This window comes from Montipora capricornis, chromosome 9 (assembly GCF_036669925.1).
Source record: "Montipora capricornis isolate CH-2021 chromosome 9, ASM3666992v2, whole genome shotgun sequence".
NCBI lineage: Eukaryota > Metazoa > Cnidaria > Anthozoa > Scleractinia > Acroporidae > Montipora > Montipora capricornis.
Genome location: NC_090891.1, coordinates 21,506,082 through 21,521,318, shown reverse-complemented (window position 1 = coordinate 21,521,318; position 15,237 = coordinate 21,506,082). Strand labels below are relative to the sequence as shown.

Here is a 15,237-nt window from a genome sequence, read left to right as displayed (position 1 = left end):
GTAATAATTAGTGAGAAGACCGGTGTAGGTCTTCTTGTGGAAAACCGAGGTAATAATGCCCTGATTACTATGGTTATCTAAAAGCACATCTAAGAAGGGAAGCTTGTGGTTTTCTTCCTTCTCCATAGTAAACTTGATGTTAGGATGCTGGCTGTTGATGTAACTGAAGAAAGATAAAGCATCCTGCTCGGTATTAAACAAAGCAAAGGTGTCGTCGACATATCTACGGTAAAACTCGATACCTGAATTGTAATTCTCTAACCAGCGTTTCTCATGGTGACCCATAAAGAGATTAGCTAATACAGAAGCAAGCGGGGAGCCCATGGCTACCCCATCAATTTGATCGTAAAAATTACCCAAAAATGAAAAATGGGTTTGGGCAGTGGCAAAGAAAAATAACTTAGTAAGATTTTCCCGTCCTAATTTAATATCTGGATTGCCCTTCATAATGTAGTCTACCGCTAAGTCAATAGATTCGATGAGGGGAATGTTGGTGAAAAGACTTTCGACATCGAAAGAAACCATGAACTTATTTAGAGTATGGAGTCTAGTGACTTCACTAACAAAAGTAAAAGTGTCATGAGCACAGTAGTCATTAGGGATGTGAGGGTTTAACAATGTACATAAATACTTAGCTAGGTTGTAATTATAGGTTCCAATCGAAGAAACAATGGGCCGGAAAGGTGTCGAAGAGTGATCTTGAACCTTATGCATCTTAGGAAGCCCATAAATTCTGGCTGGTTGAGATCCTGATCGATAGATCTTGTCATAAATGGTGTTCTCAATTTCATCATTCTTCTTCAGGTTGCGAAGAAACCGTTGTAATTGGCCCTCCCTTAGGAGAGTTGGATCCTCCTTAAGTTTCTTGAATTTGGACGAATCCGAGATGATGTTAAGGATACTGCTATCATAGACTGTCCTGTCCAAAATGACCACACCATTCCCTTTGTCAGGTTTCAGAATGACAATGTTCTTATTCCTTTTGAGACTTTTCCTTTTGAGACTTGGAGTACTTTCCGATCATTGTGAGATACACAATAATAATAATAATAATAATAATAAATTATGTGGGGACAAGAGTGTGAAATCTCTGCTGTGTAGAAATTGTGTCACGAGAGAAGTGAAAGTGTTACCCATGTCATTAGCGAGTGCAGCAAACTTGCGCAAAAAGACTATAAGAAGAGACATGATAATGTCACCAGAATTATTCATTGGGAATTGCGTGGTGTGAATGGGTTGGACAGAGCAGACAAATGGTACAAGCACCAGCCCCAGAGTGCGTTGGAGACGGATAGGATCAAAGTGTTGTGGGATTTCAACATACAGTAATAGTGCGACCATATTATTGTTGTGGAGAAACAGGATAGAGTTTGTAAAGGAATCGATACTATCGACGTTGCCGTACCAGCTGACTGCAGAGTTAACTCAAAGGAAAGTGGTAAAACTGAAAAATATCAAGACCTCAAGCGCGAAATAACAACGATGTGGGCTTTGCGAAAAGTGGAGGTGATACTAGTTGTTGTAGTAGCTTTGTGAGCAATCCTTAAAGGACTGAATGAGTCGCTTCAGAATATCGGTATAATAATGGTAAGATCAGGGCATGTGCAAAAGACCGCATTACTAGAAAATGCAAGGATACTACCAAGAGTTCTTGAAATTTGAGAGATGGCCAGAACCTTGTGACCCGCTGCAGGGAATTATTTGTCCAGTTGACCAGCAAAACTGAGTTTAATTGTACATAATTATAACAATAACAATAATAATGATAATGATAATAATAATAATTATTATGCATAATAAAAATATTTACAAAAATTAAAATATCTCCAAAAGGTAAGAACTATAAATTTACGAGCAAATAGATATTTCTCTGTTTAAAACTGTTTTAAAACTTCCAAATAAATAACCAAACATTCTGTGCACGCATAATGTTATTTATGTCGAGCCATGACGGTCAAGCATTAATCCGTAAGCCTGGTATGTGTCAAGTATCACCACAGGAAATAAAGGGGGGCGTTCCCTAGAGTATAAAAGATATTTCTCTGGAGCAATTCGCCCTTCTTCCCTTGGCCCTCGTACCGTTGGTATCTCGCGAAGAAAACATTTTTTCCTACACTAGTTCCAAGAACTTTCAGGCAAGTACCTGTTTTTACTTTGGACTATTTTGTTCCCTCTTTCGCCCTCAGTTTACAACACTGTTTCCCAGGCGGTGATATGTCGGCAACACGTGTTTTGATACTTGGCCATTCCTTTATTCGCCGTTTACGCGAATATATAGGGCGGAATGCTGCTCTCGATGCTAACCTGAATATTCTCGAAGACATAGAGTTAAAATGGCACGGGGTCGGGGGAAGAACAGTCCTTAAGACTGTTCAATTTGATCTTTCTGTGGTTGCACAGTTTAAGCCTGACATAGTTATCTTACAGCTAGGAACTAACGACTTAAGCCATCTTTCTCCGGTGAACGTTGGCTCAGCAATTGAAGACCTTACCAGGTCACTCCATGATTCGCTTAAAGTCAAATGTGTATGTGTTTGTCAAACTATTTATCGAACGGGGGCTCCTACCTTTAACAAGAACGTAATCCTATTAAATCGGTATTTAAAAGTAGTGCTAGAGCCCATCCCCTATGCAATGTTCTGGAGCCATAAAGGGTTTTGGAGAGCAAAAACTAATTTTATGGCCCATGACGGGATACATTTAAACGGCATTGGTCAGTACAAGTTCTATCGTAGTTTGAGGGGGGCAGTTCTACGTTGCCTACAATCGTTATAGCCGCACATTGGGCAAATTTAAGCTATGTAACAAATTTGAAACAACTTCTTATCTATACTGCTCACCTTGCCCAGGCATTTTATGGTTTTTTATTTTACTGTCTTAAGATTTGCCAGTTCCGTTTTGTTTTAAGCCAAGCCGAATTGTCAGTTGTTGTTTGTTTTAACAGCCCCTGTTTGTTGTTTGCCGTTGGGTTTTACTCCCACGAGCAATGGCTGTGCTTGTTCGGTTCCTTTGAACCATGGTTGGCACGTCCAACGTGCATTTATGGCTTTGGCGATAATTTATTATGTGCTTACTCCTGCCATATGAGTGTACAATTCTTTGACCGCCTCTTTACGAGTGGTCCAATGCACTCGGCACAGGCGGTAATGCATTGTTTTTGGGAACTTGGCTTTTTTCTCTTTTTCTCTTTTTCATCCGGTTACATATCATTGCTCATAAACCAGATTTAAGGAAAACCTGTGGAACTGCCCCACCTCAACTGTGACCAAAAATTTAGGATGGAATTTCATCTTGTCATATTACGCCGTATTCCTTCTTATCAATTTTCTTTCGAAATCAAACAGCATTCCATGGTATTTAATTACCTAATTTTATCTGTTATCGATAAGTCATGCCTCCTAGGAAGCGTCCGGCACAACCATCAAGGACAGGCCGCCAAACACGTTCTAAGCGAGTGCGGACATCAGAGCTGACTGCAACGGTCCCACCTCTCCCTGAACAAACTAATAACAACCCCGGTTTGGTCTCCTTGGACGTAAACGCTCTCTCCGCCACCATATCGACGGCCATCTCGGAAGCGGTGAAAACAGCATTATCTAAGGACAGTCTCACCGAGATCTTGAGACAAAACACGTTTGAGGACAGCACGTCGATTGAAACCACATTAGCAGGCCAGTCTCAAGCCGACCTGTCTTCAGACAGCGTCACTTCAGCTGTGAGCAGCCATGTCAGTAGCCTCACCGGTGCAGGTACAAGAAATGATTCTCTGCTTCTGGGTCCCGACAATGTGCAACCTAAACAAATTTTTACTAGCGTGTCAGTAAATCTTAGTTCCCGGGTGGGTTCCAAAATTAAAGCTAAAATCTGGGCTAACGAATATGTGGAATTTGGGGCCTTATTAGCATCCACCCCTCAAATCGATAAGTATGCGTTATCGATGACCCCCTCCTCTGGGCTATCAAAGCAGCCGCGGCTGACCCTAGAGCCGTATCACGCAACAAAGAAGGTTTCCAACATACAACAGTGGGTTTCGGCTTTTAACAATTTTGTCTCGGTCTATACTGAGCGATACCAGAGTGAAACCCCGCAGTTGATGAAGTATTGCGAGGTAGTCCGTGACATTGCTTTGTCGAACGGGGATTGGCTCTGGTATGACGAACAATTTCGTTATCTGAGGCAATCTGCACCCGATAAATATCCATGGGATCAAATACATTGGGAACTTTGGTTGAGGGCCTCAGCTAATTTTCGGAGATCACAGTCGATCCCCAATAAGCCCCAAACCTCGACACGCCAGCGTTTTCGTTCGAATTTTTTCCCACGAGGCACGTGTTGGACATTTCATGCCGGAAAACACTGCCAAGGGTGTCAGTTCGAACACGTCTGCTATAAATGTGGAGCAAAGCACCCAGCCATTCAATGCTCAGTACAAACCCCTTATCAGCGGTATAGTGGAGTTAAACCAAAAGGAAACTCTACTCAAGTATCAGGCCCTTCACAGCCTGCCAGTAACCCCCGTAAGGGTGGACAGGCTTGAATGCCTCTTACACTGTTATGAGCAAAACAAAAAGCATTTTCTTGTCGATGGTTTCCGTTGTGGCTTTCGTGTTAATTTTGTTGGTGATCGGCTTCCTTTTCAATCTCCTAATCTCAAAAGTGTCCTCGCCCAACCGGAAATTGCTAGAATGAAATTGCGCAAGGAATGCGACGCAGGCCGAATTGTGGGTCCTTTTAAAACTCCCCCTTTTGCGAACTTTCGTACGTCTCCCTTGGGCGTTGTACCCAAGAAAGACCCATCTGAATTTCGTTTGATTCATCATTTATCCTATCCCAAAGGAAATTCGGTTAATGATGCTATTCCTGACTATTGTTCCTCTGTCAAATACGCATCCGTTAGTGATGCGATCACAGCCATTAAAGCCACCGGGGAAGGTTGTTTTTTGGCTAAAACCGACATCAAGTCGGCTTTTCGTATTATACCAATTCATCCTGCCGACTATTCCTTGCCAGGTATGAAGTTCGACAACTTGTATTACTTTGACCGGTGCCTCCCCATGGGTCTTTCTTCTTCATGCAACATTTTTGAAGCTTTTAGTACCGCATTGGAGTGGTTGTCTATTCATCGCCTGGGTGCCTCATCTGTTTTGCACATATTAGACGATTTTTTGTTTATTGCTAAAACCAAAGATCGATGCGAGGCCGACTTGGGCAAGTTTATTTCTTTATGCCATCATCTAGGAGTACCTCTTGCTCCGGAAAAAACCGTGGGCCCTGACACAGTATTGCAATTTGCCGGCATTACCCTTGATTCGGTGAGAAGAGAAGCGCTTCTACCTGATGAAAAGCTTCAAAAATGCCGCATGCTCTTGCACAATTTTTATAAACGTCGCACAGTGAAGCTAAAAGAACTTCAATCTTTAATAGGCTTACTAAATTTCACTTGTCAAGTTATTGTCCCGGGCCGTGCTTTTCTTCGTCGCCTGATCGATCTTACCAAGGGCGTCCGACAGCCACACCACCATATTCGTTTATGTAAAGCTCGAAACAGGATCTCCTTTTGTGGATGCGGTTTTTAGACGAGTTCAACGGTAAATCATTTTTCCTCGAAGATACATGGGAAACGTCGCATACCCTTGAGCTTTATACCGATGCAGCGGGCTCAATAGGCTTCGGGGCTGTCTTTGGTAAGCACTGGTTCGGCGGCGAATGGCCGGTTACGTGGAAATCTTATAACATTGCAGTTTTAGAGTTATTTCCTATTGTCCTTGCGATACACATTTGGGGACATTTAATGGCTGATAAGTGTGTAATATTCTTTACTGATAACGCTGCCGTTGTTGACATAATCAATAAGCAGACGTCCAAACATCAGAGTATTATGGTGTTGATCAGGGATTTAGTGCTAAGTTGCCTCAGACACAATGTATTATTTCACGCAACACACGTTCCCGGGTTTTACAATACTCGCGCCGATTACATTTCACGTTGTCAGGTAGCAAAGTTCAAGGAACTCTCACCGGATGTAGACCAGAATCCAACTACAGTGCCCGACAACCTACTGCCCAAGAGTTGGTCTCTAACTTGAGTGGCTTGTTGAGCTCAGCATTAACTAAAGGATCCCAGAGATCCTATCAACGCGCGTGGGCCGTCTTTCGTCAATTTTATGCTCAATTTTACGGGTCCCCTAACCCCACGTTGCCATTATCTCCTGTCTGTCTCCCTCTTTATATTTCATATCTTTCTTTCCGAAAATTGGCTTATTCTACGATAACTTTACATCTTTCTGCCATTTCTTACGCTCACAAACTCGGAGGATTTTGTGATCCAACCAAATCGTTTTTGATACAAAAATTATTGACAGCCTTAAGTCGTCAAAGACATTCAGATATTCGTTTGCCCATCACAAGACCAGTGTTGCATGAGCTCGTCCGGTCCCTCGAATACACTAACTCTTCGGCTTTTCAACGCACTCTATTTTCGGCCATGTTTCTTACTGCTTTTTATGGACTTTTCCGAATTGGCGAGCTTTCGACCAAGAGCACCCGTTTTGCGTGTTCAGTAGTTGTCCAATACCGAGATCTGCAAATTTTATTGCGTGATGGCGACCCATGCACGGCTAAGATCACTATCACTGATTATAAACATAATCCTGACCACCGGCCATTTGATATCCTAATTACTCGGGATGATTCTGTCATCTTTTGCCCGGTTAAAAGCCTTCTTAAGTACTGCGAGGTGCGAGGTACTCGACCTGGCCCTCTTTTTTGTAATTCTGATCAGACACCTATTACTGTCTATCAATTACCGAATACCGAGCTTCAGCGTTGTCTCCAATATTGCGGTTTAGACCTTAGTCGATACAAAAACCACAGTTTACGCATCGGGGGCGCGTGTCACGCTGCCGACAAGGGTTTTTCTGATGCGCAAATTAGGGCTCTTGGTCGATGGAAATCCGACGCCTTTAAGGTTTACCTTAGATCTGAAAGTATCAATGCCAATTGACTTAAGCTGGAACGTCCTTCTCCTGTATTTCGTACGTCCTGACAGCTCCGTAGGTCAGACAAGGGCTGCTATGTTGCTGTCCTTTCCCGTGTGGCCACTAAAGTAGGACAGTCAGGGGCTGCTACTTTGCGGCCCACTTTTTAACTTTGCAGTATATAGCCAGGTATCAAAGTACATCGAAAACTATAGAGGACTTGCTATAATATTGCTTTTCTCATTTGTAATATTTCATAACTGGAGGTTTACTGAAGTCGGTCAGACAGGAGCTGCGACTTCACTTTCCTCCGTTCATCCTTATGTCACCCTTTAAATATCGATGTTTACTTTGTCCGAGCCTTCGGCTGACGGTGCCATCGGTCAGGCGGGGGCTGCGGCTTTACTATCTCCCTTAGGTCCTTAAGTACTTTAACTCCTTTGGTTTCTTAATTCGTTGCACGTGCTCTTAGATTTTTTATTGAAGCCGGTCAGGCAAGGGCTGCGGTTTCACGCTTGCCTGTTAAGACTACACAGGCCTGTCGCTAGCAATTTCTATATAATATTATTAGCCACAGCTTGATTCTCATAATTCTCGTGTTATCCGACTTCTTTCGCCACGCTAACTCTGCTTTTGCTTGGTGGGGCTGCCACAATCGGTGGCATGTGGCGTCTTTTTCGCCCCACCTTTGCTGAACAATGGTAATCCTGTAAACCACAATTAAGTGTCCTGGATCAAATTAAACACGCCACATGTGTGGCCAAATTCATCCAATTAATGTGTTTAGCTTTATTGCGCATTCTTCAGCAAACTAGTGCGACTTCAAGCAGAGTTAGCGTTTCGCAGAGTCATGCCTCGATATAAAACCAAACATTCTGTGCACGCATAATGTTATTTATGTCGAGCCATGACGGTCAAGCATTAATCCGTAAGCCTGGTATGTGTCAAGTATCACCACAGGAAATAAAGGGGGGCGTTCCCTAGAGTATAAAAGATATTTCTCTGGAGCAATTCGCCCTTCTTCCCTTGGCCCTCGTACCGTTGGTATCTCGCGAAGAAAACATTTTCCCGCTCTCCCCATCCCCAGTCACCAGACATCGGATTGATTGCGTACATTTAGTAATGTGGGCGCGTCTTTTTCGCCCCACCTTTGCTGAACAATGGTAATCCTGTAAACCACAATTAAGTGTCCTGGATCAAATTAAACACGCCACATGTGTGGCCAAATTCATCCAATTAATGTGTTTAGCTTTATTGCGCATTCTTCAGCAAACTAGTGCGACTTCAAGCAGAGTTAGCGTTTCGCAGAGTCATGCCTCGATATAAAAATAATTATAATTATAATTATAATAATTATTATTATTATCAGCAGATTATTGTGTAAAACGTTAATATGCATATTTACATACCCAATAGGGGGCGAAACATCGCTTATCGAGTTTATAAGAACTCACAGTATTTACATAACTAATTAATTATAAATTGAAAAAGAAATTCTGATATTATCCAAAAACTAACATATCATGAGCAATTGTATACGGAAAGTCAAAATCGTTTAGGTCATGATTTTGAAAAATGGTGCAATGTGGATACTGTTTGAGAGAATAGACCTTTGCGTCTTAAGGAGCACATCTTTGCTTCTTGCTCCAACCAGCTGCCTTACAGTGCCCTGAAGTTCTTTCGAATATCCTCCTAATACATCCAAAATGATGTAATGCTGATGTATCTTGAATCCCTTGAATTGTGTTTTCAATTTCAACCTCGTTAGGGCGTACTTTTGTTTCTTTTCTTGCGCTGTTGATTCTCTATTCTCCATCCACTACCATATCCTTCCCGAAAATGAAGAGCGGTGAAAGTGCAAATTATTAAATTATTTTTATGGTCAATTGACACATGTCAAAACAAGGTATCCGCTGACCAGTACCACGTGACCACATCGCGGGCTCAGGTTGGACCTCATCGAGGTCAGTTTTTTGAAGTTTTCTGCTGGCCAGGTAGTTGTTTTGATTGGATCGCCGGCTCAAACCAAGTCAAACACGCGCGAGAGCCCTCTTTCTGTGGCTCGACGCGGCTACACGGCCATACTACGTCAACAAAAGCTATTGACAGTAGACGGTTTTCGTGTACAGGTAAAAAACTGTTTGGAAAACATTTTTTCTACATTTTGCGCCGGTTTCAATCCCGGTTTGACATAATATAGCCGTGGTCAGGACACACTGGTGGCTATGTAGTTATTTGAGTCAAGCATTGGAAGGATATAAACTTAAAGCTGAGTGTTTATTTTCAATTTCTTTAGCGCTGCTTTCTGCTCTGTTTTGAAAATTTTGGCATAAGTCTTATCTTGAGGAGATTTTAAAGTTTGAATATAGTAAGGCTGCATGATGCTTCGACGGCCTGAAAGCAGTGCAGAAACGAAAGAAGAGAGAAAGAGAACGAGAACAACTAAACAGTGTACAAGTAATAGCTCAAACTTGGTGGAAGAAGTTACTCCACAAGTTCTTTTCTTGGGCACTAAAGCGTTAGTTCAAGTGGATGCATATTTTTACTGAAGTAGTTTAATCGTTTTTTCCTTTGTTCAGGAATGAAACTCGAATTTTTATCCTCAACTGGAATCCCATAACAATCATTTGTACTCTTTTTAGACATAAAGAAATAATTGAGTTTGTTTGTTTGTTTGTTTGGCTTTAAAATGCGAGCGAATAAGAGCAGTGTTTTACGCGGTTTGCCTAATTGGTTTTCTATGTGCCTCGACAGTTACAAGACAATTTTGGCCTTAAAAAAATGATATGTTATAAACACGTAATCGCAACCGTCGAGTTTTCGTAAAAGTGAGGAGAAATCAATAGCTTGTGTTCCAGACGTTTGTTTAGAGCACGTACAGGTAATTTATTGGCGATCTTGTTTAAATTTTGTCCTTTCTTGCCGATTTTGGTTCCAAGCCAAGATGGCGTGTATCAACAAATACATCAAAATGTAAATGATCTCGATCTTAAAGATAAAGTGGAATAAAGTACATCAATAAAACTCTTTTTGGGGCCTTGATCGACAAAGACGATCTGTCACATCACGAGCTAGTACATCTGCGATTTGTAATTTTAGTGTGATTCCTATTCGCTGGCTTTTGACAGTTGACTCTGAAATGGCTTTTTCCTTTTCCGTTCGCTTGCTGAGGATTTGATTGTTTTCTTTTAAACTCAATGCCGTGCGATTCAAGAAAAAATCATTGCCTAACTGGTGAATTCGACAGTAAATTTCACTTGAAAAACCGATATCGTATTCATCGCTTCGTGATTCATGCGATGTTTTTCGCGTTAAATTTACCGTGGAATTCTCTTAGACTAGTTAGGCAGCGTAGAAGCCTTTTATTTTCGCTAATCCTGCAGCCAGTAAAAATAATCCGGGAGCTTTGCTTTTAGGCCTGGCTAAATCTATATATTGGGTGCATCCTTGGCAATCTCCCATGGAGTATACACCCGAATACTGCTATGTGGCCAGGCTTTAAAAATAGCGGTTGACTATGGCCCCCAATGGTAGATTTTTACAGGAATAGGGGCGAAATATCGGAGTAAATCTTGAAGTAATAGCACTCCGGCGTAGGGCCCAGAGGTATCGCAACCGGTTCTGTATGAAACATTTGCTTTCACATTTAAGCTGACTTATCGAAAAAAAGAAAACCACCTTCAAAGGCTTCAAAGATGAACGCTGACTTATCCCCCATTCTATGGTAAAGTTCATGGCTTATATCTTAAATTCTGCATGTAGAAAATCTGGCACACAGGGTATTTTTTAAACGGTAAAAAATGCATACCAAATCGACTAATTCAATGTTCTACCCAATTCAAATCTCCCGGGGTTAAGATTCTTTTGTGCATTTTACATACATACATACATACATACATACATACATACATACATACATACATACATACATACATACATACATACAGAAACTTTATTTCTATTCGGATTGCAAATAAATAGGGTATTAGCCTTCCTAGTGATATCCGGTAGTTTGTTCCATGCATTGGGGGCCAGATAACGGAAAGAGTGAAGACCAAATGTTGTTGTTCTAACAGCAGGCGGTTTCAGTTTGGCCACACCTCTTAGAGAATAAGAGCCAGCCTCAGGCACCCGTAGATAAGTTCGTAAATTTGACCGTGCTGCACCGAAGAAGCATTTATACACGGTAACTAACATGTTCTGTACTCTCCTTTGTCCCAATGTGGCCATATGTACTTTACATAGTAACTCTACATAGGCACTAGATTGATCGTCTAAAACTACTAGAAGCGCCTCCTTATTTAGCTGTTCGAGCTTACCTTTACTACGTACGCTGCATTGGTGCCATACATCGCTACATTAAAATGTATTCACATTAAAGCATGGAAGAAAACGTTTGATTCTCAGAGGGTTTGAATTGGGCACAACATAGATTTAGCCGATTTCGTCTATTAGCATTCAGCCAAAGATAAGGAAAGTGGCAACAAAATGCTTGCTGTGAATTCATCATGTTATTCGAGCTTAACAAAGTTGCATACGTGGGTTGGAATGTGACACGCAGCATTTTGTGACACGCGAGAAATTTTTTTTCTTTCTGACAAATGATTAATAGGTAGCCAAGTTTTTGACGCCAGAAAAAGATCTGTTTTGTCACTATAGTGTAAAATGAAGTTTATTTGGGAAGCCAAAAATATTTCTTTAAGTTCCTGGTTAATCCAATTTATTGCTACGACTTACCAGTGTGAAGATTGTTTACATGTTTGTAACTTCTCGCATCGACTATTGTAACTCTCTTTTATTTTGCCTCCATCAGATTCTGTTGCAAAAGCTGCAATATGATCAAAATGCTGCTTCCCGTCTACTCACGTACTCAAATAAATACGACCACATTTCCCCGATTTTGAAAGAACTAAATTGGTTGCCTGTCATGTCAAGGATTGAGTTCAAGATATTAATCTTGACTTTTAAAGCGTATCACGAAATTGGACCTAAATATCGATCAGACTCTTTAATTAAATATACGTCTAGGAGAACACTCCGTTCCGCCAACAAGAATTTGTTAATAGACCCTTTGTATAATCTTGAGTCTTATGGAAAGCGCGCTTTTTCAATCATTGCTCCCTTACTCTGGAACAATTTACCAAACGAAATAAGAACTTTAACATGCTTAATTAAGTTCTTTTAAGAAAATGGTTAAGACCTTTTTCATATTTAGCCGTTCTTTTAAGATTATGATGTAATTTCTACATATTTCAGCAACCTTGTTAAGCGCTATTGGTTAATTAGTAGAAATGGCGCTATAAAAATTTTGATTATTATTATTAGTATTATTATCATTATCATTATCATTATTATTATTATTATTATTATTATTATTATTATTATTATTATTATTATTATTATTATTATTATTACACCACTCATGCCTTTTGCGAATTTTGAGTGTCATGAAATTACATCATTTGCGAGACATAGCTCCTTCACAAAAAGATTTTTCAACAATATATCGCTTTAATCTAACTCAAGAGCATTCAGTTGGTAAAAAACCTGTTCACATTTATTAACCATTTCTTTTGCTTTTGTGCTTGTCAGCATTGTGATTTGCGATAATTCGCAAGTCTATAATTGTATCTCATAGATGTTTAGATTTTCAATTACAAACTCTGTTTTGATTGGCCGCTCAACCTCATGATTGTGTAAATAGTTCACCCTGAAGTCAAAATAGAGCGTTTTCACATGACGTCACGGCGGCCATGTTGCTGTTCCAAAACAAAAGAATGGCGGCCATGATGGTGTACCAAACTAATCCTCCGAGAATTGAACTCTATTTTTATGCAAATACTTTCTTTTGTTTCAGTAATCCAATATGGCTGCTGGCCAGTTGAGTGATACGTTTCTCAGGAACCCGACAAAGAAGGCCTCCAACCTCGTTCCCAGGGTCTCCATTGTCTCATCGACAAGAGAGCCTGGGACCGTGGTTGAGAAGGCCTCCTGACCCGACAGATGAAATGTAAATTAGTTAAATACCAGTAGTAATCAAAGATTATGAGAGTGCGTTCGACGCCGTCACTTAAATATATAATTTCACTAGTTGACCTTCAGCCTCTGTCTATTGCTAAAATCCACGTTTTTCATCGCTATATCGTGTCAAAGTCGATGCCAGTTTAGGAGGCCCCCTATACGAGCATCAAGAGTTTCGCGCTTCCGGTTGAAACGTAGTTCATCATGGGATAGGCTGTCCAGAAAAGTGAGCAACAATTCTTGAATGCCAGCCATACTGAACATCTCCTGCTTCAGATCGCGTCTCTTTACCCCCGATTCATACTGCATTTTTCCACTGAAATTCCTCCTTTAGCCGTTGCATATTGGTCAGTAATCCTATAAACTGGTGAGTAAATCCATTTTATGGCTACACAAACGTGCGATTGTGAGCCACCATTTCGATGCGTTTCCATCTCCCGCGGAGAAAAGGATAGCGAACGAAGAAAACGATGGATGGAGAACATCAACAGGAAAATAAGGAAGGAAAAAGTCTGGACACGAAAGAATTTAATAATCATAGATACTTGAAATTAGGGACCTTGCTTATGCACTTGACACAGATCCGTTATCAGGTGAATACAATTTTTTGCAAGAATTCTTGTTTGTGTCCCATTCAAACATGCATGAAAGCAGTGCAGGTTTGTTTTGCCCATTTAGTCAGCCTTTTCCCGCTGTTGGAAAGCAAATAAGTACACAAATCCGATTGCCGAAATCCAAAACCTAGTGAAGAAATCAAAACAGAATGATTACAGACGTGAAACATTTAGCGAGCAACACGCCTCGCAGCCTCAAAACTCATCAGGTTTTACTGCAATATTTTCGCGATAAGGACACTAATAGCCATAAAATCGATTTACTCACCAGTTTATAGGATTACTGACCAATACGCAACGGCTAAAGGAGGAATTTCAGTGGAAAAATGCAGTATGAATCGGGGGTAAAGAGACGCGATCTGAAACAGGAGATATTCAGTATAGCTGGCATTCAAGAATCTGGACAGCCTATCCCATGATGCGCTGCGTTTCAACCGGAAGCGCGAAACTCTTGATGCTCGTATACAACCTACGATTTGTTGACACATTGCGTGACAGCGCCACTTCAGCAGTAGACTCCCAAAAAATAGTTACATTTATAGTCTTCGAATTTCGTTTGAACTGGTAAAATGTTTAAGCGTAAAAGCTAACTTAGTAAACATTTGCAATCGCGGGCTCATTTATCGTAAACAAACTCTAAGCGACAGATTTGAGTATTTCTCCTGATGAATAAAGTATTTTCATAATTTGCCGTTCCTTGGTTCACTCTCCCTCTTATGGATCTTGCCTTCAGATTATGTTTCCAGCAATTCTAAACAATATTCGACCGGATAAATACTAAGCTACATGTATCTGTCGCGACTGGAACTAATCAACAAATGCAATCAAAATACGTTTAACATCCCAAAGCCAAGGCGATTCAAAGTCCTGTTCGTTAACATATAAATTAGATTTCGATAAATTCAACGATGAGAGCACAAAATAGCGAAGCCTACGACGACTGAATCGAAAGAAAAATCCAACGCAAGACGAGCTCACGTGGCATGCCACTTGTCTAATCATATGTCTTAGTACTTCTTTTCCGACCGATACGTACCCCTTCAAAATTCAAGCGGGGAAGGCCATTTCGGTGTCTTTACAGGAATGTCAAAAAATCATGCATCCGTTCACAGGCACACCAACATCCTTAAGACACAGGACAAGAACGGAAAAAACCGAGATTAAGCTTGCGAACGCAATTACAAGATCATTTCAGCGGTTATCAGTAACACGCGCCCCTCAAAGACATTTTTTCATATTCTAAAATAAAACTTAGGTGGACGTCAATCAAATGTTTCCATGACGAATTCACTGCTGCCGCCAAGAGAACAGGAGTATCTTCGTGGAAACATTTGATTGACGTCCACCTAAATTTTAGTTTTGAAATATGAAAAAAAGTCGTTGAGGGGCGCGTGTAACTGATAACCGCTGTAAAAAACCAAAGAAGTTTCTTGGTTAAAAAGTATGTCGTTTTACTCTGAAAACGACGAACGATCGATGAACATTCTTTTTCGTAGTTTATTCAGTTAACACAAGGTGATCAGGTGCACCTTTATGATTGCCTAGCACCTGATCAATTTCTTCCTTTTGACAGAACATCATGACCATCCCCTTGATTCATAGAAGTTAGAAATTAGAAACTGCAGA

At 40.8% G+C, this 15,237-nt stretch overlaps 1 protein-coding gene across 1 annotated transcript; it reads left to right on the top strand.

The window, feature by feature from the left end:
• Nucleotides 1-3,391: 3,391 nt before the first annotated feature.
• On the top strand, nucleotides 3,392-4,801 carry LOC138016703 (uncharacterized). Its single transcript, XM_068863898.1, has one exon. The coding sequence runs from the start codon at nucleotides 3,392-3,394 to the stop codon at nucleotides 4,535-4,537; it is 1,146 nt and encodes a 381-aa protein (XP_068719999.1). The 3' UTR covers nucleotides 4,538-4,801.
• The last annotated feature ends 10,436 nt before the right edge of the window (nucleotides 4,802-15,237 follow it).

Coding starts and splice junctions, on each gene's coding strand:
- LOC138016703 (XM_068863898.1), top strand. CDS start 3,392: ATGCCTCCTAGGAAGCGTCCGGCACAACCATCAAGGACAGGCCGCCAA.